Source organism: Pagrus major, chromosome 18, assembly GCF_040436345.1.
Source record: "Pagrus major chromosome 18, Pma_NU_1.0".
NCBI lineage: Eukaryota > Metazoa > Chordata > Actinopteri > Spariformes > Sparidae > Pagrus > Pagrus major.
In genome coordinates, this window is record NC_133232.1 from 21,302,412 (window position 1) to 21,329,319 (window position 26,908).

At 40.3% G+C, this 26,908-nt stretch overlaps 1 protein-coding gene across 1 annotated transcript; it reads right to left on the minus strand.

Annotated features, from left to right (window-relative positions):
* Window positions 1–4,193: 4,193 nt before the first annotated feature.
* tspan17 (tetraspanin 17) lies at window positions 4,194–23,852 on the minus strand. The gene is made up of 8 exons (XM_073486792.1): window positions 23,278–23,852; window positions 13,068–13,118; window positions 10,712–10,858; window positions 9,706–9,876; window positions 9,094–9,219; window positions 8,503–8,550; window positions 6,397–6,513; window positions 4,194–6,144 (listed from the first exon to the last, which is right to left on the minus strand). Exons 1-8 carry the CDS (start codon window positions 23,362–23,364, stop codon window positions 6,079–6,081), a joined length of 813 nt encoding a protein of 270 aa, XP_073342893.1. The 5' UTR covers window positions 23,365–23,852; the 3' UTR covers window positions 4,194–6,078.
* Between the last annotated feature and the right edge of the window lie 3,056 nt (window positions 23,853–26,908).

Here is a 26,908-nt window from a genome sequence, read left to right on the forward strand (position 1 = left end):
CAGTATGGTTTAAATGATGAACTATGTGGATAAATGGAAGCTGATTGTGGCTGCTTACTGTACATGATGTTTCCAGCGCAGATAAAAATGCAAGGCCAGTCTTTTTTATTGGACAGATAATGCTCTTGGTACCAGCCGCTTTAAATCAAATCAAAAAGGATAAACCTCCGCTGCAGTAGCTGTCCTTGCGGCCATGAAGCCCCATGCTTTATGTAAACAGGTGTGACACTAAATTCATAAATTTTCAAGGCTGGCTAGGTTTACAAATGATCATCCGCTGCTGTTCCCTGTGGCCACAAACTGTAACACAAAGGCCATAAGAGCGCTGAAGCTTGTGTCCATTAAGTCATTCGTTCATTGTCAAGGAAACAGCTCCACTTTGTTCATGCTGCTCAAGTGGAGCGTTTCATCTTTGAGATGCATGGTAGAAGAAAATGTCAATAGCCTCTGAAGTTGATGGATTAATTTAGTTGAATGTATTCTCTTTGATCTCAACATCTTAAGGCAGAGCTGTAATAGCAGGTTACTGGATGGATTTGTATAGTTTCTAGTTGATATCCAAAAGCCATTAATGGCAAGAACACAATACAAACGTTGGTGCTGTCTGAATGCTTTGTTTAGTATATCTTTATTTATTGGCATTGGATTTTTGCTGCCTGCCAGGTCTAAAAGATGAAGTCGCAGCAGAAGTGTGTCAGTGTCTGAACACAGTCACTATTTGTCTCCCTCTATTGGCTGACTCATCCATCATATGGTGAATTAAAGCATTTTATAATTACAGTAAACTTGACAAACAACATTCCAGTGAAACTGGGACAATTAATGTCAGTGTCAGTTTCTTGAGACCTTTCCTCCTCAAGGATATCTGATATATTATTATTACTTTGTATTAATATGAAAGTAACCTTTTAAAGATACAATACATAAGAAATTTGTTTAAAAGATTTTAAAAATTACTAAATTTGTCAAGTTATCAACGGGTTTGACACTCTCACGTCTATGTATTGTGCTGTAGAGATATCTACTGAAGTGAGCATGCTAGCCAGCTAGCAATGGCCAGTACCAGTCCAAAGCTTCATTGCCAGCGGTGTAAACATCAACACTCAACGGTACTTTGAGCTCACAGTCCAGACTGCTAACTCAGCTAAATAGCTAAAGGCAGCACAGTTAGCAGTATTTAGCGTTTACGCTGGTGACATGCTACCCCCTGTTCGTTTCGGGTATGAATTCAACAGGTGACAAATTCTTACATATTGCACCTTTAATAATGTAGCCGGTCATTGTGGCACCTATTTTATCTACTTTTTGTCTACAACAAATTATCATGTTTTATGAGCCAGTCACATGTGGGGTATGTAAAATCTTAATCTGAAAAATGATCACTAACCACAGATGTCAAGTACAGTAAATGTAGTGGAGTAAAAAGTACATTATTTCCCCTGAAATGCAGTGGAATAGAGGTATAAAGTAGGGGAAAGTATTTAAGTTAAAACTGTAAATACAGCACTAGAGTAAATGAACTTATTGCCCATGATTGCTTGAGTTAAAAAAGAAAACACACCTTTGTTATCATAAATCCTTTAATATATGAAAGAGGCATATTTGATCACAATATACAGTGTAACAGACCATGTCCCACAGTTCTCATATACATTTCTTTACAAGGCTACCCATCTGTGCAGACAGGTCTAAACTGAAAGAGAATGTTTTTCTTTGTTGCAATCGACACACAACTAAAAACCGACAAACTGTGAGTAAAACTGAGAACTAATGTTTTTGCTCCCCAGCTGAATGAAGGGATATTTATTTATAGTGGTTTCTGCGTGGCTGAAAGATCACCAAGTACTGCAACCATATGAATCAACTGTGAGAAAAATCTGTAAACATCTTCAACTTAAAACTTGTATTTTGTTCTAGTCAGATCGGCGCTTGTGTCTTGATCAAATGTCACAAAGCGGGACGTAAATGTCAGTCCTAACCACTGAGATACGGCTGCTAATATGCTCACAAACAAGTTAATTATGCTGCCTCTCTGCGCTCTAATGTGACCAGCATCTGCACATGATGAGGTAAGACTTGATATCTGATGTGCTGCTCACCTTTGCAGGAAGTAAATCTCAAGACATTAGCAGTTGCTTTGTATTATATGCATACATGATAAAAGTTCAGTCAATTAATTCATTCGTAAAATGCAAATATAGATCAATAAATCTGAACAAAAAATGACGATTTTAATGATTTAGAAGTCATCCACATTGTTAACAGGTGATTAAGAACCAAAATAATGTTTAACTGATGATTTAAATGCTTTGTGAATGCATAAAAAAATCCCCATGTAGATCTGCACTCACATGAAAGGAATGTAAAATCCAGAATAACATCTAAAATTAACATTACTAAAGACCACTCTTTATTTCACATTTCTAAACTTCACTTGTCTTGTGCATTGCGCTGCAGTAAGGGTAACAAGAGCTTCCAACAGCCCGTGGAGCAGTAGGTCCATGCTGATACGACTTGTACATTCATGGTATGCATAAGGCTCCTCCTCTGGAATGATTTAACTGGCCACGGGGAAGGCAGAGAAATTAAGAGGGTGTTTCATGATGAAAGGCCATTACGATAAAGGACAAAGGATAATTAGCATGGTTTTCTCCCTGCCCCTCTCCCCTACATTAAAGGAATACAAAGCCAGAATTACCCAAAGCTGTGAAAACAAACAGTCCAGTACATCACCTTTGTAGAGTCTGCATATTAAAGTCCTGCCATGCTGCTCCTGCCCATTATTATGGCACTATTTTGTCCTTATTACCAAGGTGACTGTCTGATTATTGGCATATCCATCCAGACACGGCAGCGGAGAGAGAGAGAGAGAGCGAGAGAGAGAGAGAATGCTTTCTTTTTAAGAGCCGCAGCTCCGTACTGCAGCAGAACTGACACCCCTGGCCTCCATCTGCCTTCAGCCAGATCCTCAGCATCGCTCAAAAAGGCAGCAGCCCTCCATTTTATCACATACGGCACAGAAAGTTCTCGCAAGGATAAGCAGGTTTTTTTAAACGAAGGGTAGGGGTGTTTAAGACCGTGAGCAAACACTTTCAATTAAGGCTGATTTGGAAAAAAAAAATGAAAACACTTCAAAGATTTGTTGAACTAATTAATCACACATTATCTGTTTCATCCCAATTTTTTTTTAAAGATTAACCTAGAAAGGTGTGGAGGAGGGAAAAATAAAAAAAACCCACTGGTTTCATACTGATCTTCTAAACTCGGGCGGGACAAATTGATTTACAACAGTTAGAAAAATCAAAGAGGCCCACACACATTAAGCATAGCAGGATGAAATAAATAAAGGAGGAATCATGTAGCATCAGGCAAACGTGGCAACTCTGGGTGAGAATTTGCAAGAGCTGTGATTTGTGTTTTATCCTGTAAATGTTTCTACATTCGATCTGACGGAAAAAGCGTCTGTTCCCTCAGATTGCTGGAGGCTCTTACTCACTGATTACACCTAAGGCGCTGAAATGAATGAGCTTCTCCTTCTCCCGCTCATCTATTTCATCTGAGAGAAGTCATTAAGACTCCCGTCACTCGGATGCAGATGCATTGTGCTTCACTGGATCTATTCTGTTCGTGACGGCTAAATCAAGTGACTGTCGTTTTGTCTTGTGTTTTGCCTTTTTTCAAACGAGCCCAGTGTTTAAAAATACATCAAAATGACAGGCTCTGACACAGGTGCAGTCAGATCAGACAGTGTTTTGAGGAGGGAGCGTGTGGGTGAAAGCAGCATGTGACATGTACGCTAGGCAGGCGATCATAAGGCGCTGTTACTGAATAAGCTCCTATATATGTGTGTGTATATATATATATTCTTCAGACAGATTCTGAAGGAGCAAAAGTTCTGGTGAACTGTTCACAAAATATTAATGCCACCCATCTTTCAACTTGTGAGTGCTGCGATTCAAAGCATGTTTTTTCTTTTGGCTGCGTGTGTGTTTATATATGGAGCTGCGTGTGTGTGGTCGAGTGAATCCCACCCAAATTCTGCCTGTGCTTCGTGTCTGAATGATACTGCTACAACCAGAAACATATGTGGTTAAATGCAGACAGAAACGTACATTATCATCAAGTGAATCCAGTCATATCAGAAACTACATTCTGTGAGCATCATGGGCAAGATGAAAAGCTTCATAGGAAACTTAGAATGTCATGTTTTCTTTATAATGAACATAGGGCAACATAATGAGTACAAAGTGTAAACTTGAGAAAGAACAAATAATCAAATATTCCCTCAGCCTGGAAACATGGCAAACTGTTCGACTCTGAGACTTGTTAGCTCGGTTACTGTACTACATATCAATAATCTAGTCAAAGTTAAAGCAGCATTCATGTTATGTTGAGGCTAATATTAAAAAGTAACAGCATGTATTTACTATTCTATTTAAAAACCAGTCCAAACAAAAGACACAACATTGAATTAAAGATAAAAGCGATACTGTTACATTTTTAATTCTTGTTTGATTTCTCTTTTCAACTGGCACTTCCCACATAAAAAGGGACAATATATTCACATTTTGGCTGTCTAGAAATGCTATTTGTTATTCCTGGCATTCCTAACAATATCAGAATCACAGCCAGACAAAACCTTGGCAATTAGCTTGTGGCCAGCTGATATCATTTGGTCTCCATTAGGACTGCTAACAACATCAACAATGAGAGGCTGTTTCGCAGTTGACTGATGGGTCAGAGGTAAAAACAGGTGCCTGGTGAAGTCAAACAAAGAATCCCAGAATAGAAATCTGTGTCTATTGTTGGAGAGGAAATAAAAGCATGAATAAAGGACATCTTTAAAAACAGACAAATATTCTTATTTTGCTATGCAGACGACAAAATATAAGACAAATGTGGTAACATAGGTCAAGTAAAAAAGGCCCCAAACCAGCAATCCCATGTGCCTGAGGGATGCTTAGAGATAAACACCATCTCAACTATCATTAAACCCTTTTCCCTGTATAGCATAGTCCCACAATCCTAACCACACCATGCCGCTCCATATAATACAATACAATATCCTTCAGTAAATCAACGGATAATACAATAACTGCAGGGCAAACAGGCCGACTTTCGAGGAACTGTCAGTGTTTTCTGCATTAAGTAAGCGTATCTAACTTCAACAGACATGGATGGAAAATAAAAACATAGATATGCTTTCATAATCGGTGGCAGAAAGTATGTATTTTTGGCCAGGCCCTGAGGTATTGTGGGGCGGGGTGCAGATGTTACAGAACAGGAAGGAGGAAAAATGTATCACAGGAAATTAATGGCACTTTTTTTTTTACATTTCGAGTTAGAATTTAAATCTCCTGACACAAGTTGAAGTTGCAGACTTGTCCGGCCAGTGTTCAGAGTCTTTTCAGTGGTCATAAAAGGTCATGATGGAGAAACATGACAATGCAGAGGAATCCGTGTGTTTATTGGCCGGCTGGCCATCCACCCACGAACCCCCAACACAGGAAGTGGGGATACACATGTTAAAAACAGGCTGTTTATAGAAGGAGAGGTTCAACCCCTCACTGAGTGGAAAGAGGCTCTGAGAGATGTCATGCTTGACCTAAAAACGAGACTTATTGTCACTTTTCCTTTGTTTTTTTGTTGTTGTCTCTTACTTTCGTCCATGGCTTCCAATCTCCCAGTTGACAGAAGTCCTTGTGCAACTGCACCCCATAAATACACGTGTCCATAGAACAAAATCAGAAGAAACAGAAAAACAAAAAGACGTAGGCAGGACGTCCTCTTTATATTTGGGTTAAAAATCCCAGCTGAGTGGTAAACAAAGTGTTGACTGTTTGGTTTGTGTGGGATATTCTCCTATCCCTTCAAGTGTCACTGACAAATGGGGAAGTAAACTCTTTGTGTTTGCACGTGTACAAGTGTGAGAGTGTATATGTGCTGCTTAGCTGGGTGGCAAAGGAGACAAGAATCGAATGTCCTCGGCTCTCCGCCCTCAGCTGGACGGGACTGTTTGTGTGCTGTGTCGCCCTGGTTGGGCCTGAGGGGCGGGGCTTCCTCGCCTCACATCTCCTGTCACCAGTTGGCTTTGACAGCTTTGACATCACTCACCAGGTTTTGCGCAAGGCAGATACCAAAAATCTGAAGAGGACACGCAAGACATGAAGTCAAGAGATGCTTACAGAGGATGAGAATACAGAATGTTACTGTTAAAAAAATAAAAGAGCAGACTGCTGTGATTGCAGAGGTTTGCTTGAGGATACCTGTTGCCACCACTAGATGGCAGTGATGACACAAACTCAAGAGCCCAGCCATATTGTTTAGTGAAGGTAAACACCTCATTTTAAATGCACAGGGTTTCCTTATGTATACAGTCTACAGACAAAGACTCACCTGTAAAAGTGCAATACCAACAAAGATTCCAGCTACAATGATCAAGTTGTCCTGAAGCCACTTCTCAAACTGTCCCACACAGCCCTTGGTATAGATGTATTTCTGCCGGTCCAGCTCCTTTTTAAAAACAAAAACAGATTAGAAGTAAATTAAAACAAAGAGTGAATAAACTGCGTTTTTTTCAGTTCTCAGAGAGGGCACTGGCCTTCTGCGTGATAAACAAACACCTGCACTCTGTCCTATGACTAATGAGGGACTTAACAAAAAACACAGAGAGCATTTTGATTCCTCACTGCTGAGGAGGGAATGAGGAGTGAGTGAGAGCTGAGTCACTCTTCGATTACAATGTGTCAATGTCTGGACATCATGGAGAATATCAAGGCAGTGTATTCAGAGGACCCTGTGAGGACTCAACAAACAGGCAGAAGCTGTTTCCTGTTACTGGGCAGATGGCCGTTTGTGTTGTCAGGTTCAGCTGCTGATGTCTGTGCAGAAAAAGGTCTGATTTAGAGCTGCAAAGACACTAGAAAGGGTGTGAACAGGACTCTTTACAATGCTCTCTTTGTTACTCTAAAAGACAAGTCAACGAGGCAAACCCTTTGTTCTCTTGCAAAACCTGAAAGCTAGCTTTCAACCAATGGGAGGTACAGGAAGCCCCTTTGGCAGCCAATAAAATAGCAGGAAACACTATGTTGTTCTGACTGTGAACTTCCTCTGAAGCTATTTCAGCCCTCTGCCTTTGCTGTGCTGCTGTCCTCCTCATGTCTCCTGCTCTTCCTTTGTCACAGCCAGCACTCCATAAACAAGCTGTGCGGGAAACTTTCCACACATTACTGATAGTTTTAGCAAAATGTCAAATGACCAGGGCATTAGCAGAAGAGCACATAGAGAAAATGAATTCATACTGACTCAGTGGCAGGTGGTTCACTGTATTGCAGTGCGCCTAGCAACAGCAATCTGTCTGACTGCAGTGCAGTGAGTTGTAACCACCACACCCACACACAGAGGGAAAGGGAACGGACTGGCATAACCCACTGAGTCGCCAATTACAGAGTGTAGTAAGGCTGCTCTCTAGGCTATAACTGGAACCTAATTATCCCTGTTAGAAGAACAATCTGTTATTAAGGCACGAAGCTCGCAGAGGAGACTGTGTGCTATTTAACCCTTTATGTTCTCCGGGGTTGCTGTGTTTACCAACTGTTTTAAAAAAGGAACATTTTCTACGTCTTTCTTACCGAGGAAGTTTAGATTCTATAAAATCTAAATTTTATTGCTTCCATTTAAATTTATTTCACCCATTACTCCATTTTACAGGGGGGTTTGAGACAAACAATGAAGACCAATACGAATGAACCTGACAGCCACTCCACCTTCAACAACTGCTTAGATCCTTTCAATCAAACAGATTTGCAGCCTGTCAATCAACTCGCCCTCAGGAGTAATTCCACTCAGCAGCTTTACGTAATTTTAGCCAGAAACGCTGGCACGGGCTGCCCATCAAGCTCCACTACTGCCAGTGACTGTACTGTGAATGAGAACTGGTTCTGTTTACTGCTATAATTGTACTAGGCTTTGTAGATTCAATTGAAAAACATTAATAAACACAAAATTAATTTTCAGAGAACTGGGTCCTGAAAAGAGGACTGTATAATGAAGTTAAACAAACATAATGCTGTAAGCATTATTTAATTATTAAGTAAAGTGTTAAATAGCTCTATATTCCAACAGTAATCACTGTAATAGTGTTTGGTCAGTAACCCATATATATCATCCCCTTGCTCATGCAATGAAAGAGAAATAAAAATGTTCTGGTATCCCTGCCCACTTTATCCAATCAGGACAGAGATCAGTGCTGCCGGTGAAGGCTTATACTACCAAACAGGCCAAACAATGACAAAGCTTGAAGAAAAGAAAGAGACAAAGAGAGCTGCCTCGAAAAACAGAAATGAGTGGTGCAATTGTGGTGACGTAGAGAGGAGGGATGGGGATGGCTAACTCCAAAATGGACAAGAAGTTAGCTATAATGACAACAATGCTTACAGCAGTTTCAAGTATATTGAAAGCTATAGAGATGTGCAGAAGTGGTAGAGATCTAGAGATACAAACCCCTTGATGCCGAACATCATAACCGCACTGTGTGTTGATGACATCCTCCTGCAAAGACAACACAAAAGGTGACTATGTCTGAGAGGAGAAATAAATTAAGCAATGAATGCTTTACAGAGTAACTTTACAACTACAGTCAAGAACTGCAAGATATAGGAGTTGATGTATTCTGACTTAAAAAAGCCAAATATTCTTTAGCACTTTCAATTACTTTCTAAATCAATTCTACAAGCGTAAAAAAAACTAGTTTAGGGCTGCAACTATTAATTGTCTGTAAAATGTCAGAAAACAGTGTAAAATGTCAATTATTATTTCCAAGGTGATCTTTAAATGTCTTGTTAGGTGAGACTAACAGTCCCAAACCAAAAAAGACATTCAGTTTACGGACATATGTGCCACAGAAATGCACATATTCACACACACATTCGAGTAGCTGACACCAATATACATTTAGCATTCTTCCATACTCAATTTATTATTCAATTACTAAATTAATTGCTGATCAATTTTCTGTTTATTGACTAATCATTATAGTTCTGCACTGGAGAATGTGCATGATTAATGATGTATTATTATCATTTAATGACTCACGGCAGGGTCTTTGACACAGCAGGAGAAGGGGACTCCACAGCGCTCCCTGCTGGGGTTCAGCTCAGTGCAGTTGAAGTAGATGTTCAGGTTCCAGTCGTCAGGCCCGTGAGCGCCACAGCATGACCACTAAGACAGCAGTTACAACAGGCAGAGATTAGACAGCCAACTCCGGTTAAACAGACAGAGTTATTTTCTTTGATCTGGTCTTGAAACAACTCTTTAGAGCCTGGCTCAGGTCAGCTTGGGTGGGCAGCCAGCTTACTGTGGTGGGTAGCGAGTACAGATAGTGAGACACAAATGGCGAGACAACAGCAAATCTAATCGCCTTTACAGTACGTTGTGGCTGAGCCCAGCGTTTACACACAGGAGCCAATTACCTAAACTGTTTCATTCACATAATTGGATAACCATTTGAAGGAAATATCATTTACTCCACAATTGCAGTGGCTGACTCATTCTCCTCCCTGCCCAGAACTGAGCTGATTCAAGATCAGTGCTGAAAATATAAACATTTCTAGACAAGGGAGTGCCTTCCTCCAGTGAAGAAATATGAACCTTTACAAGGAAGTTGACTGTTACTAACACAAGTTCAGTGAGAACAAGTTGACTCACATATTCCTGGGCAAAGTCAATGAGATTCTGCAAGTCGATGTCATCGCGGTATGCTTTAACATTATTGTTGATGAAAAAGTTCAGCTGGTCTTTAATCCAGTCCTTGAAGACAAAGGCGAGGATCCCTGCTGTCAGCTCCAAGAAGAAGATCAAACCCAGGAACACAGAAAACTGGAAAAGCACATGACACACACAAAAGTAAAACACACAAACAGAACACAATAAATCTGTCACTTCAATCAGGGAATCTGGGTGTGCCCAAGAAAATCCTGTTTTAAAAAGGATCAAAACACTAAAGACACATTTCTCATGTAAAAGAATTAGGGACAACCGCTCTGATGTAATTGTCCCTGTGCAGGGATGGTTGTTGGGCCTGTCTTGATGTGCTGAATGTACAACTGAATGTGGCAACAAAAAGCTGCAGTCCCAGAGGTCCCGTTATATCCTTGCTTTACAGTAAATGTAGGAAGAGAGCAGACTGGGCGAACGATAAATGCACAAAAGCCACATTAGCTCCTCACTCTGACGCCTGACTTACTGCTGCTAATGGACATCGGCTGGAGTTAATAGCTACTCAGAATCGCAGCCAGCAACAACTAGGCAAGTTTGTCTCCATCAGTCACATGTTTTTATCAATACAGACAAACCCACATAAATCTCCCAAACTGGTGCCATCGTGGCTTTGGGCTTCAGAGGAAATCTTACCTTATTTACAGGTCAAATACAAAGAAAGAAGTCCAAATAAAAGGAAAAAATACTTGACACAGAGAGAAAATGTTTTGCTGGCTAATGAATCACAGATCAGTTATTCTGGTTATTACTTTCTGATGAGATAACACATATTCGTGCCATGCAACCGCCCATAGCATTTGGCATGGGTGAGTCACCCGAATCCAGTGACGCCTGCTGTACTTACAGCCTCGGCTCTGGTGTGAACTGCAGAACTAAGGGGGTGTGAAATGTTTGGAAAAACTGTCTTTGCTTTAACAGTCGTGAGCTGGCTTACAAATTTAAGCAGGAAGGTGTTCTCTCTGAGTGCTCCGATGCAGCCAGCAAAGCCCAGGACGAACATGACCCCTCCGACGACAATGAAGAGCCACACAGGGTCGAAGCCCCCAAGGTCTGTGATGGATGACAGATTGGACAGCACGCCCTGAGGGAAAAGAAGAAAGATGAAAGAGAGGGGTTAAAATCCTGCCTGTAATACTTCCAAAATCAATCCTTCCTATCTCTATTACAAGGTCCCAGTAAAATGTTCTCACTCTACAAAAACACAGCTAACCTTGAACAGAGCTTGTGATGTGAAAGAGAAGTAGTAGGAATTCAACTAATGACACATTAAAGCGGTCAACTGGGGTTGCCAGCCCTGTTCAGAGATGCAGAAGTACAGCAGAAAAAATCTAATAAAAAGGCAATACTGTAAACTGATTTAGAATCGTATTGATCAAGTGTGTTGCTTTCTAAATAAATTAACAAAACCCCTGGATGTGTTTTTTTTTTTAATAAATGTATCTACAACAATTTTTTACTCTCTAGCAGATCTCCGTCCAGCCTATAGAACAGCTAACTTTCATCAGAAGAGGCACAGTTCAGTAAACATTCACAGACATCTGTCCTTCCTCTCTGCATATCCTTCCCACGCAGCCCGAGGCCACAGTGTGTCCAACATGTTTTCCTGTCACTCTCTATTCTGCATCATGCCTCGCACTGACAAATGTCTCTACCAGAAATTACACCTTGACGCCAAAGGGTGGGCTCACTGTAACATGTCACAATGTCACACATGACATGGTGTTGCAGTTTGTGAGCACAAAAACCTGTTCAAATATATCACATATTCTGGTTCATGCATTACCTTTCTGTTTATCTCACTGTCTTGAAAGGTCAACATGGTGACAAACATCTCACCAGCGTCACCATCTGCAAACTGCTCTCAGTTCTGACTTCCTGTTTGCTTGTCATATCTAGTGCGTCAAACACTTGCAGTTAAAGCCCGCAAAGCTGAAATCTCATGCTGCTTAAGTTAAGCTCCCGCTGCACTGAGCAACGGGACATCTACCGGATGAAGGTGCATTCTTGTGTTTTTATGGCACTGGTGCAGATATAAAGTGCCGTCATTTGAATTTAAGCATCAGGCCCTGAAACAGTAAACTAGTCTGGGTGAATGCAGGAGGCTAGAAACTAATCATCTCAGCCACAGAGACCCTAACTCACCATTATGCCTTTACAGGCCGGCTATTCATCATTTGGTCTAATCCCTTTAAATTATTCACGCTGTTCCACCAAGGTACTCCGGTGCAGGCCTATTTGCACATAGTTCATGGCCAGACGTTACTAATCGGTACATGCTTCCACGCTGGTGCAGCATTTACTGAACCGACTGGTACAACTTTGAGATAATTAATGAACAAATTGACTGTTAACTCGATTGGAAGGAGTGGCTGTGATCCACTGCACCTGAGAGGTTAATGGCAGTACCTGACCTTTGTAGCCAGTCAATTGTGGAAAATAAACAGTTTCCATGCAAACTTGAGGTGTTCATTTTGTGATAGGCAAAGATGTAAATGTGCCCATTTCTAGCTTCTGTTAAATTCTACTAATAGGAAAACATATATGGCTTTTTTGTCATGAGTACTTTCAAGCAACTATTACACGGCAACAAAGTGCCTGTTTTTTATTTACGAATGAGGTCAATTTTTCTTAGCTTTTGCACAGCAAATAAAGGCATCAATGAATCATGTTCTGCAGAACGCAACACATTACAACAGCGTTCATTCATTAACTTCCCCCTGTTTTTTATGACAAAGGACACAAAAGCAAGATTGCTCTCTGCAGAGACTGCTATATATATGGGCTTTACCAACAGGAAATTGAAGCAGATACATCCACCTATGCTGTTTAGTTCAGTCACTCTGGTGTTTTAACGTGCTAATACATCTTAACAGACTAGAATGAATTGGAACCCCGGGACAGGCAGCTGAGATGAACCTGGTGAATGTGACTTCTCTTTACCTGTCTGCGAGCTAGTCAGAGCTGCAGTACAATTCGGAGACCCCTCGGAGCTCTGCAAGCTGCTGCCATTTTGTCGCTATATCCTGAGACAACTAAGATATGCTTACCATTATCAGGTAGTATGCTTTTAGTGCGACAAAGCATTACAGGGATGGTGCCTTTACTCCCACCACTTCTCTCACAAGTGCTGTTTTCATCCAAACTCTCTCTTGGAAATTGGACTTCCAGCTTATACACGCCGGAATGTGTGAAAGAACTTTAGCTATGCTGTTGAGGCAATTGTGTTGCACTAAGATAATGTGTGTTGGTACTTCCACAGTGTGTGTTTGTGCGCATGTGTTTGTACTTACCTTCTCCGCCCATGCCCACAGGCCTATGCCCAAGAATGCTGCTCCTAGTAACTGTAAAACAAAGCAGAGAGAAGAAGCTTCACAGTCAGACGGAGAGCAAACATGAGCTGATGAAGTTAAACATCTCAGACTTTCTAAGCATCAATCAAAGATAAGACAAATTAAAAACATTTCCCAGTGACATATTTATAGAAGTTTAACATGCGACAACTTGAATCAGGACTGTGTGGGTGTGGTTTGTTCACATTTGATTTATTGTGCCGTCTCCCTGGCAACATATGCAAACAACCCAACAACTGTCTTCATATTATGGTTCTTACAATGTTAAAACACGGATGGATCCATACTTATCCATGACATCACCTTTTCTCAACACAACCTCACCCGCATCAAATATGCGAGAAGGCCACAGTCAAAACACAAGTACAGAAATCTCCAATAACAACACAACTACAATTAACAGGTTTCAACATAGGTTTTATCTGTACTAATCCAGACAGATGGACCTGTATAGATCTGGGCTCCAGACTTAATCTTTTCTTCATCAAAATCACAGCATAATAAACAATAAATTGCAATATTGTCAATAGTTGAAAAAAAAATAAAGTTACAAGGAATAAGCAGTACAGGGCGCATAAAATCCCTCTGCATGCTAACAAAAAAAAACTACAGAAAATATGTATATAGGGTAATATTTGTTAAAGGGCAACTGTTTACATATATAGTTGGTGTTTAAAAAAAATGTAGCCTGTAAAAATAGTTTTTAACAAACAGACCTGCTAAACTAATGAAGATGTTCGGTCGCACTTGACAGATTTGTGGTCGCTAAACAGCTGCACCCTGGAGTCCTGTCGATGGTATGTAAGAGTGGCTGAGGTGGACAAGCACTGCGTATTGTGTCTTATTTAAGTAAGAGGCTACAGGGCATCCCTGTGACAACCAGTATTTGTCTAAAACAGGCAGGTGTGCCTTCATGTAGAACCCCCAGCCCTTATAGAAGGAACCTATTTGAGAAAATTGGCTTTAAGAGCCTTTAAAACAAACTGAATTAAGAGAAGATGTCTTTTAACCTTCTGTGGAAAGAGTGAATCATTACATCTGCAGGTTATAGCAGGTTAGAGTCATTGCATTGGGCCACTGGAGGATGTGATATCCTGAGAGTTAAGGAAAATCCCTCTGGTATTAGCCTCCCATCTCATGAAGGATGAATGTAGGGCTCAGAGTTTAAAACATGTCAAAAAAAGAGAACTTTAAAAACCATTGGGTGACTGCTCGGGACTACCTGCTGAAAAAAACACCACAAAATTTACCAAAACATCAGTAAGGCTTCAGGGTTATATTATTCAGGCTGCATTTCAGTAAAAATCACACATTTCTGGTCAGTGTGGTGTTACTCATATAATGTTATTGTCTCATCAACTGCTTAGCTGCCACAAGATCATTCCTAAGAGATTTGGGACAGTAATCAACTTAACTGAGACACACTACAATGTCAGAGCCTGAAATATAATAGCTCCATTGAAATTTGGATAAATAATATTCTTGGGAAGTTGATTAAATCTGGCGAAGCAGGTAAACTGATGGCAATCCTTCAGCACACATAACAAGACCAACGATGTGACAGTGTTCCAAAATAAACAAACAACAGGGTTGGCCTGGTGGTTACGTAAGAGGTTGTAGTGAAGGGTGTGGTGGTGGCTTCAGATGGAAAGAGACACGCAGTAAGAGTCGAGGTAAGCAGGTGGAGATCAGGTAGAAGAGATTAGACTGACAGAGGGAGTATTAAATCATTTAGTCTCTGAATCTCAGTAATCCACACAGATTGATAAGAGAGCACAAAGAAAATGTGAGAGAGAAAACAGCTTTCAATTTCCAGCATTGAAACTGCTATAACTCCATCTGAAAGTATAATGAATGGTTATATATTTACTCACTTTTGGATAAATCACAGATATTTTTTTAAATGTTGGCAATATTCTCTGATTCTTAACTGTACAAATTTGAATTGGGATATTATTTATGCAGTAGTCTCTTTGAACAACAACAACAACAACAACAGGTAATTCATTTTCTACTGCGGTGTCCCAAAATGGTGCCTGCGGGTGCCTGCAGTGACCATTTGAGTCGCACCTCCAAATACATGAAACCTATTAAATGTATAACAGTATTTCTCACACATATACTCTATTATTTGGCAACCCTCTTAAGCATATTATACTTTTCTTTTTTTTATCTCTGCAAGAGAACAACGGCATCTGCGTTTGATCAAGTAGGAGTAGATTTTTTATTTTTGTTTTTTTTTGCATTTTAAAAAGTGAAAAACACTTCAATCACAGAACAACTTTTGTTGGACAATATGTTGTTCCAGAAATAATTACAATAAACGTACTAATGAAGTACTCTGTAAAATAACTTTGATGACATGACGGTTCAACCTGGACTGGTGCTCCATAGAATTGAAATCCAATATGCATTATTACTGCATGAAAATCTTCTGATAGCAACAGCATGTCAACAGTATACAGAACAAACAGTTCACCGCACGCAATAGTTTAATTTGAATATATGAAAAAGAAACTACATCTGGACGTCACTGCGTTGCCAATAACTAATCCTTGTTAGACAACACAAAGCCTGTATATGTTAAATAACAAGGTGCGACTTTTTGGCCACAATTTCTGACTTTAACTCCTTTTTACTTCAGGTCTTGGAGCTTTCTCAGGACACAGCCCATGAAGGAGTGTCCTTGAGAGAACCTGAGGGCTAAAATAAACCGGTCTTCTTTCCAAGTGAGACGATGCAGCTGCACAGAGCCCAAAATTAATGACGTATTAACGCGACCTATAGAATTTCAAATACCCAGGTGTCATAAACAGGAAGTTCACTTCAAGCCATCTTGGCATGAATTATGAACACTTGCTCCAGTAAGGATTTGATGCCCTATCTGCTGCCGTCCCACCTGGAATATTACACAAATGTTGCTTATTGCAGCCTAAAGAGAAAAGAAGATTATTATAATTATCTGAAGGAAGTCATTTTCTACTGAATGCCTGCCCACTGACTCATATGATGTTCTTCCTGTCTCATTTCTATGTATAATATCGTGCACACAAGTGTGTATTTCCTTAACTAGAGTTGATATAAACCATTTCTACACTTAGGAAACATTAAAATTGTCATTTTTAGCCAGAGATGATTAGGAATAGCTTGGATTTGAGTGGGAACATTGCCAGAATCTAGTGCTGCCTTAAAGTGCTTCAAGAAGTATCCATATATAGTTGGGAAAGCAGACATTTCTGATTATACCAGAGGTACAGAAATACCAGTGCAGCATCCATACTGAATGTGTGAATGTGTAATCATGCAGCATTCCATCTAAATTATAGCCACTTAAAATAAATATACAACTTCTGGCTAATTGCTCACGAATCATCAATTACAGGATGCCCTGGTGGTTCAGTATGGACACATCCCTTCCCATCCCCCTCTATTCCCATCTCTCCCGCTTCCTCTCGACTGTGAACTATCCGACATAGCAGTAGGGGAGAAAAAAATAAAAAATAAAAATCGCCTCTTCACTCGGGTGCTTCTAAAATAAAACACGGGCCAGACACCAGAAAAGTACTTCCGTTATATGGACAATTTTGTTATTATTTCCGGTCAAAAGTACTTCAATGCACGTCAAGTTGCATTTCCCCCCCGCCACAGCTTGAAGCGACCTCGAAGGCAGCAGTAAGTGAGACAGCTATGAGGTATCCATGCCTGGTACCCTGTCATTTTGGCTCATGATTTCTTTGACCATTTCTGAACCTTTTTTATAGTCAGTGAATACTTCCATTAACCTTTGTCATAAAATATGCTATAATTGAGGACTTTTTCGAGATGAGGACAGACTGGCGATCGACATCTAAAACATGCAAGCTTGAGAGCGTTTTCCGTACCCGTATTATGTGCCTTTTTAAAGCTCTGTTTTCAAACCAAACTTCCCCTCATGGGACAATAAGGTTTGGATTAGGGCTGCCCGATAAATCGAATTTTCATCGTCATCGCGATATGAACATGTGCGATAAACACATCGCAAAAGACTGCCTGACACGCGATGATTAAGAAAAATCATTTTGTTTACATGCGCCATGAGCATGCTAACATTTAGCCTATCAGACGGAGCCCTGTTTACAAAGGCCAATCAGATGAAGCCCCAGCTAGCCATTAGCTACCCTGACAAAATTAATCGGCATCAGATTGGTGGTGATTGCCAGGTTATGATGGCTGAGGGAGGAGAAAAAAGCGATGAAAATGGTCGACGAAGGCCTTGTGGTGAAAAGAAACAGCACTTCTGCTATATGAACTTATTTTGGATTCAGGAGAGACGACGTTGTAACGTGGGCTGGTGAAGGGGAAGGTGATGGTCCACTTTAGTGCGGTTGCTCCGGTTACTCAAGAGACGGCAGGCAACATGTGGGGGTTTCCGCACGGCACTTTTATTCATAACACTGACCACACCATGCCAGGTCTCTACGGCACTAATGTTACAGGCATACATGCAAATGAACACAGGCCGAGGTTCTTCTACCAACACTTCACAAAATAAAAAGGGAAGTCTTCGCTCTGTTAGCGGTATCCTTTCTCATGAGGAGCGGAAGTACACCTGCTCTTCTTCATCGTACAGGTTACATTACCCACTAAACAAAAGGAGGCGCCACCTAGTGCCGCTACATTAAATAACTGACTGTTACAACGTGTTACAAAGACAGGTACTGTGTGAGCACATCAGCACATCTGGGAATGTGGTAACAACCTAACAAAGTTAACATGCTGGTTTTCTTGGCCAAGAACTTGTGTTAAGGGAATAACTAAGGTTGTAACTTGCCCTAACAGGTAGATATTTTTTCCTGATTTTATTTTCTCTTGATTTAGTGGGCTGGCCCTACTCTATTTCAGTTTTGTCCCTCATACTACAGATCTCTGCACCTTGTTAGGCAGAGTCAAGGGCCTTGATGATTGTGATGAGAGACATTACAGTTAATTTAAAGTGCCATGTTTAATTTATATTTATTTAATTATTTAAGTTGTTTCCCCCTGGATGTTTTATTTATTTCAACTCTGCATGGTAAGAGATGTTTTGGTTGAGTTTGCAAGAAAATAGTTTAAAGGGAGCAGGGGAAATTAAACTTTTATTTCATATAGGTATAATGTCTTATTTAAATTAATGTTCTGCTTAATTGGTTGGGTATTCATGTGCAGTTTGTTCAATAAAAGCATGTTCGAAATAATTTATTTCATTCTTTATTCAGTGGGCATTGGCTATTCAATGTTTCGGGTCTATGTTAGCAGTGTACCTATTAATGCGGAAACACTATTATTAACTGTATAGTTAATAATATGCAAACTTCAATATTTGTTTATTTATCGCAAGTTATATCGTCATCGCAATATTGAACAGTGTTATCGCACATCGCAGATTTTCCTCATATCGTGCAGGCCTAGTTTGGATTGAAGTGAATTTGAGTGAATGAGTACATTGAAACTGCAGTGAACCTGCCTTTGTGCTGTGCTTGTGATATTTCCTTTTATCTGACTTTTCCCACAGTGTAATGTTGGCAGCCAGAGTCAAATTCAGGTCAGTCGGTGGCATTGAAACACACTACCTGTGTTTAACTCTGTCAATGCCGCCTGGGACGCCTGATAACTGTTTGCTTTTTACTGAGCAGTAGATAAAAACTAAGTGGAAACAAATCGTAAGTAGAACTGTGACGTACAGTCGATTAATCAATTGAGAGTAACATTAGTTGCAAACTGTTTTGATAATTGTCATTGTTCAAGGACATTTGCTGGTTGCAGCTTCTTAAATCTATGGATTTGTTGCTTTACTTTGTCGTTTATGATAGTAAATTAAGAGTGTTTGGGTTTTGGACTGTTGGTTGGACAAAAGAAGCATTTGGACATTTTATAGATTAAACAATTATTTATAAATTGTGAATATAACTGGCAGATTGATCGATAATGAAAAAAACGTTTGTTCCAGCCCAAAACCTAAGATGTTAATTTGAGAATATAAACAATAGAGCCAAGAAAACCACAGCACTGTGTTCTTGTTTAGTTTATACCTCATTGCTCAGGTTTGTTTGGAGACTTTTCAAAAGGCCCTTTGGATTTGCTCCTTTAAGTCTCACCTGCTCTAGTAAGCAATTTGTTTGCCTTTCTTCTGTACATAATTTATCATTCTATCAATTCCCTTTGCCTTTATCATTGTACCTCTATGTTTTATCACTGTGCAAGCAAACAAAAGGTCTGGAGCTAGTTGTCCTTGTCATTGCCTTATTATTCAAATCAGGCTGCTCAGGTTATTTCTCTGTCAAGGGCAGTGTGTAAGATGTGTGTGTGTCCCGGAGCGAGGGGTTCCTCCTCATGTGGATAGAGAGATTATCAACACTTGAGAAGATGCCTCCCTAAGCCAGCTGATCCCATTAACCTCAACTAACCAACAGACAAACCAAGCTACACGCTGCCTGGACACACACGTACACACAAATGCACAGGGTATAGACTTACTTAAGAGAGACTGACCTTTCAGTGACTCCCTAAAAAGCTCAATGCCTAATGTGGCCGGCCGTGTGAACGCAGCCATTCGTGATGATATGATAGCGAACGGCTTGTCCGATTCTGCAGCACAGAAACACTTCCCCCTCGTATTCTGCGTTCACACTCCTCTACACTTGACACTGCAAAAATCAATGTATCTGTTTGGCTGATGAATTACAACAGCATGTAACTAGAACTAGTATCAGGGCCCAAATGTATCGGACTGGAATGGAAACAAACCCTCGAGGCTGAGGCTATAATCAGGATGAGGTTAGGTCCTGTTCAAAGTTACTATCTTGTATCTAGATATATCCAGATAATGTGGAGACCCAGCTGAGACAGACTGCAGTTGACACAGTATCAGAACAGGAATCCGAACCAATAAGAAAAGAAAAATCCCCCCTGTGAGTGGCTTTGCTTTGCTTCTCTGTTTACATTTGATTTTATCGTTATCAAACAGCAAATACCACTAAACAGAAAAACACTTGTCCTCAGATATAAGACTAGAAGACAGGAAAGTGGCTGTTATTTGACGTCAACTGTGTTTAAGAGAGCTTATCCTGCTACACATTAGACGTTAGGACAACATAAATCATACTGCGATTATTGTGATATTTCAATTGCGATATGATAGGATTCATAATTAGTACCATAGATGTGGACTCGAGTCGACTCACGTCACTGTTTTGATGACTTGCAACTTAACTCGACAAAATAATAAATGACTTTAGACTCAACTTAGACTTGGTTAGTTAAAGACTGATGACTTGGCTTGACTTGAGACGTGATGACTCCAATGACTTGTCAGTATTTTCTCTGTTTAAAAGTGATGGGGAGGGAATCATTTTTGATTGAGAAGAAGTTAAGAAAGCTTTTTTAACTAAATTAAATGTATGAATATTAATCTAACTTGATTTGAACCTTGGTAAGAAATACATTTTTTTGGGGAAAAGTGACTTGACTTGGAACTTGACTTGCTCAAGAAAAAGTGACTTGGATCTTACTTGAGACTTGGACTAATTGACTTGAGTCACACGTTTGATGACCATTTTTGCATCATAATTTCCAATTTGTTGGGGTTTGTACCAGACAAACATGTTTTCTTACTTCTGGAGAAGAAGACTTGGAGCAAGCAATTACTTTCATAATCGTTTAAGCTGACAATTATTTTGTCAGTTAATGACTGTTGAAAAATTGTACAAATATTGCCCCATTTTATCTGATCAACAGTCTAACGACCATCTGACTTAACAAAGAAAAACAAATGTTTATATTTAAAAAGCTGGCTCCAGCGAACACTTTGTTTGGCCGACAAAACGTTTTAAATGATCAATTTGTGTATCGATTGATCAATAAATAATTTGATTATTTCAGCTCTACCATACACACACAGGGAAAAATGTACAATGCTTTCCTCCAATGGAATCAGAGACACATGAATACATACAGTATGTGGAGACATGAATCCTACAGTGCTTTTAAATGTGCCTTGACTGATGCTTTCACACCTGATTCTTTTCTCACCACCTGTGATGTGATCACGTAACCCCCCCATTTTCAGTGCCAAATGTGAACAGACACTCAGGGCTGTAGCTGGCTAATAACACACAGCCTGCATCCAACCAACTCAGCAACTTGGTTACAGCTTAACAAGCTCTTAATTACGGCATTCAGTGCTTCCAAACATCTCAGCAGCTCAGGCAGAAAATATGATTAATTAAGTGGATGTGAGGAATGTTTCTATTGTTAGGACAAGAGAAGGTGTGTTGTTCTCTCGGGTGAGAGTGTCTGGCTGTCGGCAGTGAGCTCGGGCGCTGGAAGAATTCACAGCAGAAGAGAAGGCTCCAGGTTTTATTGCTCCATTTTGTTCCCAATATTTAGGGCCTTACAAGCATTCTGTCTCAATTTGGGCAGCATTTTCGAGCCTGACAAGATCACTATAGGAGAGACAAATGGGTTGATTTGTGGAGAATAAACCCCCATCTCTCTCTATTTCGGCAATGCACTGGCTTGTCTGTCAAATCCAGTTTCGCAGCACACAGACAAGAGGAGAACATCTTCTAGCGATTATTAACGGAAACAGCCAGCGAGCTGGAACTTGTTCCACGGTTTCACAAAGCGCTAAAGACACAGGACTGTTAGCTTGGCCTGAGTGTCAAACGGTCTGAAAGAACACAAGATGAATCAGACACAACACTATAGTCCTATGACTCAATATTTCCTGGTTGATTACGCAGGCCAAATTAATTACAGAGTACTTTTCATTTGTGAGGCCAATTGTAAAAATGTATCTGAGCATTGTTTTTTTTCTTCTTTGGCTTGTGGCAGTTCATATCACCCTCAGCTTCACCAAAAACATGACAGAGCGTAATACTCCTACGTTTCAAAGAGGAGTGTTGAGGATTGAAGAGGTGGCGACGAAAGGAGGTGGAATACATGTGGATCCCATGTGCCTGACGAGTCCAACAGAACAAGCATATGAGGGGAGAAAACACAGAATCACACCCAATCCTCCCCCCTGCCAGTCTTTGTTACCATCGTCCCTCTTTGTGCGTCTGTGGGTGTGTGAGTGAGAGAAACAATGCTGTCCCGCAGAGCCCGAGCACTATAGTGGTGGTGGGGGTGAAAAGAGTGCTTGAAAAGAGTAGGGCTGGGTGGTATTCAGGCCCGTGTGGCCTTTTCCTTCCAGCAGTGTGTGGGAAGACCTTCTGGGGCACACAGACACGCCATTCCTTCACCCACAGACTACATTATACTACACCAGCCGCACAGAGGCAATGCAGACGGGTGAGGAGGGAGGGGTGACGCATAATGAACAGAGGGACTTTTCAGACTGAGTAGGGATAAAGATTCAGGGGGGGTTGTTGTAAGGGAGATGTGGGCTCACTTGACACTGGCCTAACAATACAGATGAGACTGCCATTTCTCAAACTCAAACACAATGGTACCAATCCTCACTGCTCAGGCAGGGAAACTAACATCAGCCAGGCTTATTATCGTCACCAGCTACTCTTATTCCAACCATCATCTGAGGTCCCTTTGCTCTTCTAGAAACTTCAGTTAGCCAATGAAGTATTTCAAGTGACCGGTGGCATTTGTGACTTGCACCCGCTTGTAAACAATGATTCATTTTGTTATGAAAGGAAAAGATCCAGCTGTCCACAAGCCAATAAAGAAACAAAGACTTGAGAATAAGTACAGGTTAAACAAGTTACTTTTTACATTGTTAAGTCATGACAACAATGTTTTTGCCAATTAAAAAGACTTGACCATTGTTCACCTGACTGCTGTCCTGTGCCAAAAACTAACAAGTAAACAAGATAATCTGTTATGAAAGTTGCCACACATAAACAACAACAATTAAAGCAGAACAACAACAACAACAACAACAAAAAAAGCAGTGGAAAAACGTATTTAATGCTTTTGTTATTAGCTTAACTAGCTTAAATAATCATAATACTGAGACCTCAGGGATCATTTAGCCAAGTTACAACTCACCAGCACCAATGGTGCTAACGTTAAGCTAACTTTGCCAGAATATTTAATGAGACTTTTTAAGTTAGCAACATTAGCGCTTTTTCCTCATGCTACCGACAGGCAAACGATAAGAAACACTGTGTTTACTCACCCAGAATAAAATGTTGAATCCAAATAGGAAGTATTTCACGCAGCAGCTGACTTCTGCTCCTTTTAAATGATGGTGTTTTCTGCTCATTCTTTCAGGGATAGTGGTGGCTAACTGGGGAGCTAGGTAACACTACTAATGCTACGGCTGGTACTTCAAAAGCTTAGCCAAAGCTGCAGTTGTTGAACTACTGAAGCCGAGGTTAGCTGGCTCCATCAGATACACAACGCCGAGTTTACTCGCCGGACAGCGTTAAGTAAATCAAACACATGCGGCTAATTGACTTCCCCCCCAATTTAACCATTAGCTTGCTAGGCCAGCTAGCTCGCAACTTCCTATGGTTAGCATTAGCAGCTAACAACAACAAATCCAGCGACACTTAAGGCACAGACATTCATCTGCAGTTCAGTCGATATTCAAGTTCCCTCTGGGGTCGACTTCGTAGCTCAAAACCGAGAGATTGAAGGTAAAACTGATGGCTTTCAGCTACCTAAACCTCTCCTCGATTATCTGTGTTGCCGCATCGTCGCTTGAAATCTTCATCCTTGTTGTTTTGTGCTGTAAAACAAGCCCCTGCTGTCAAATCAGGAAACCACTGCGCTGCCTTTCGCCCTTTTCACCTCAAGAGCGGCCTCTTGTGTCTCCGTGAAGGTTTTCACTTCACTGGGGTGGACAGCAAAATGAGAAACAGCTAAAATATCTTTATTTCACTCCTTTGTATTGAGCGCAGAGAGGCTGAGTGCTGTATTTCAGGTAGAGAGATGAACAGGTGCAGCAGGGATGGACAGTTTATTCTTTAATTCATGCAAAACTCTGAAAAAATCCTCAATGACAGTAAATAAACATTGTTCTTAATATTAACCTCCTTATATGTAACACTATAATAAAGCAGATTGTTTAATCTTTATATATTTCTGCAGGAGATTTGTGGAAGGTGAACTGCTCCCCAGCCTACTGTGCAGCTGCCTGCTATATGCCACCTTATTTGCAGTTCCCTCGCAAGCATTTTGCTTTCTGAGTTGAATGAAACGTGTGATAAATAACACAGAGATATCACCTTTCTTTCCTCAATAAAGCAGCCGTGCCCATGTCAGATAAGTTGCATTCACGGGGTGTAATAAGTGAGCATTCAGGTTAGTATGAGTCTGTACACTGCTCACCATATTGTGACTGAAAATGAAACCTAATTTCTGTCATGACACTGTGTGTGTGAGCGTTGGGCTGTTTCACAACTCACATTTTGACTTGTCATAGCAGGAAAAAGCACACATGTGAGTCATTGCATTAACGATTGCACCATTACAAGGAGTGAGCATGCACGCAAAGTAGCAGGGAATGACTGATGCTGTCATCAGTCATTTGATTAAATGCGCAAGTGCTTTTCCTGCTATGACATGTTTAAATGACTGTTAGGAATGACATCGGTTCATACTTTCATAACTACCCTTAATTTGTTTCCCATATGTGTTTTCTTCAGGAAAAACAGTCTCATTCATACTGTGATAAATTATTGAAACGCAAAGAAAGGAACAATCCCGAGAGACTATATTGAAATGTGTATTTTAAGGAACAGTTGCATGAAAACAGTCAGTTCAGTTTTGCTTCATTTGAACTTCTGTCTGGAGTCCTACAGATGGCAGTCTATGAGCCTGTGATAAATGTGGCTTTGCCTTTCTTTTCCCCCCTGAGGGCTTGCTGTCGGGGACACTTCAGTCCCCCAACTATCACCACAAATATGTAGTATGTTGCACTGACACGAAGCAAGACTGTAAAACTGAAGAAACAAGTCTACAAGTGTGATGGTTGATCCTCTATATATGTCAGTATTTTGGTTGATAAACAACTTTTGAGCATATTCAAAGGGAAAAGCAGCATAAAGAGAGATGTGTTTGTGGACTGCATATAAATAATATATCAGTGATAACTAGATATTGTATTGCAATTACAGACATCGATTAAGTTTGTATTATTATAACTTTTTTGTTTATATGACTTTAATTCTAAAAATGCACCAAAATATAAAAACTCAGCTGTCATACATTTGAATGGAGGAGCTGTTGAAGTGCTGTTAAGGGTTAATGACTAGATGAAATATGAATCCTCACTTTGGTGGCACTGCATAGGATTATTCTCCACACAAGTGATTTCTTTCATGAACAACAGTCAAATTTCTGAAATATTTAAATGTGGTTTTCACTCTCCACACAGCACTGAGACGGCACTCTGCATTTTAATCCTTGTTGACCTCAGCTCAGTCTCTGACACAGTGAGCCACAAAGTCAGAAAACAAAGATAGAATGAGTGGTGATTTTTCTAAAAAGATTGTATATTCAGGTGCACTCTCATCATTATTTATGACCCACGAGAAATCTGTGTCTGCAGAGACCGTACCGCCCTCTGTCTGTATTTTCTTGTTTTTGTGGTTTTCAGACGTTTCTGAGCAGCCTTTGGGCAGAAGATGTGTAGCCTCGAGCAAATAACAGTATAGGGTGTAAGGGCAGGAAAAATGTAATGACCAGGTGCTATCCAAGAGGAGCCGTTGTGCCGGGTAGAAGGGGGCAACCTTGAATGTGGATTTAATAAACTGCAACAGACAAATCCTACTCATTCTGGCTTTTATCAGCCATGTGGAAAACTATGTTGGACTCATTCACCCCTGGAGCAAATCATGGATAGATATAATATTGATGATCATTGATACACATTGATACACAACTGTATGTTTCAATAAAGCCTTTTACCACCAGTGTATCCCATATTATGTCTTACCCCGCTAAAATAGTTATATTTATCATTACCTTTTCTGGTGCTTCAGCTATGAGAGCATTAACCATCTCTCCTATAGTCTGGTTGTCTTATCTAATCATTTTTAAAAAAGACATGTAACTCCTTTGATGCTCAGGTAACAAAAGTTTTGTCCAAATGAGACATTTAACCGATCGGGTCATGCCTTTTCTTTGTAGATTTAGAAAAGGTCATCCTTGTGTATTGCCTTCACTATTCTGTCCTTCCTTCCTTGACTATTGCCACACATTACTCAGGTATCAGCAGGTGAAACATTCAAAGATGGCAAATTATACAAAAGGCCACTGCCAAGCTTTTAACGCTCCTAAGTGAAGTGACCACATCACATCAATCCTTGCTATCCCTCACAGGTTATCTGCCATTTTGGAATCGATGTTTAAGATTACACTGCGCCTTTTTTTTAAAGCTTTGAATGGTCAGGCTCTTTCTCCTGATCTTTGAACTGCTAACTCCTTCTGAGCTGGATCACAGTTCGAGATCCTCTGGCAGGTCCCGACTTATGGGTCCAAAATCTCGACGTGTCGCCCAGGGTGACCCATCAGCTGAGGAAACTCGCTGCCTCAGATCAAACTCACTGTCCTCTTTAAATCTTTTCTTTAAAGTCAGATTTATCTTTTGGCTTTTTCTTTACTGATGCATTTAGTGTATATATTTAGTTTTACCTTAAAAGTTTTTTCGCTTTAACTTGTCATTATGAAGTAAATGCTAATTGTAGGATGTAATGGCCAAAGTATAATGAGACCATCTCCGGTTGGATTGGTTCCCAATAAACTTTGCTTTCACTGTGATATTTTGTCTTCCACTTGGCAAGAAATGAAAATGAACGTTA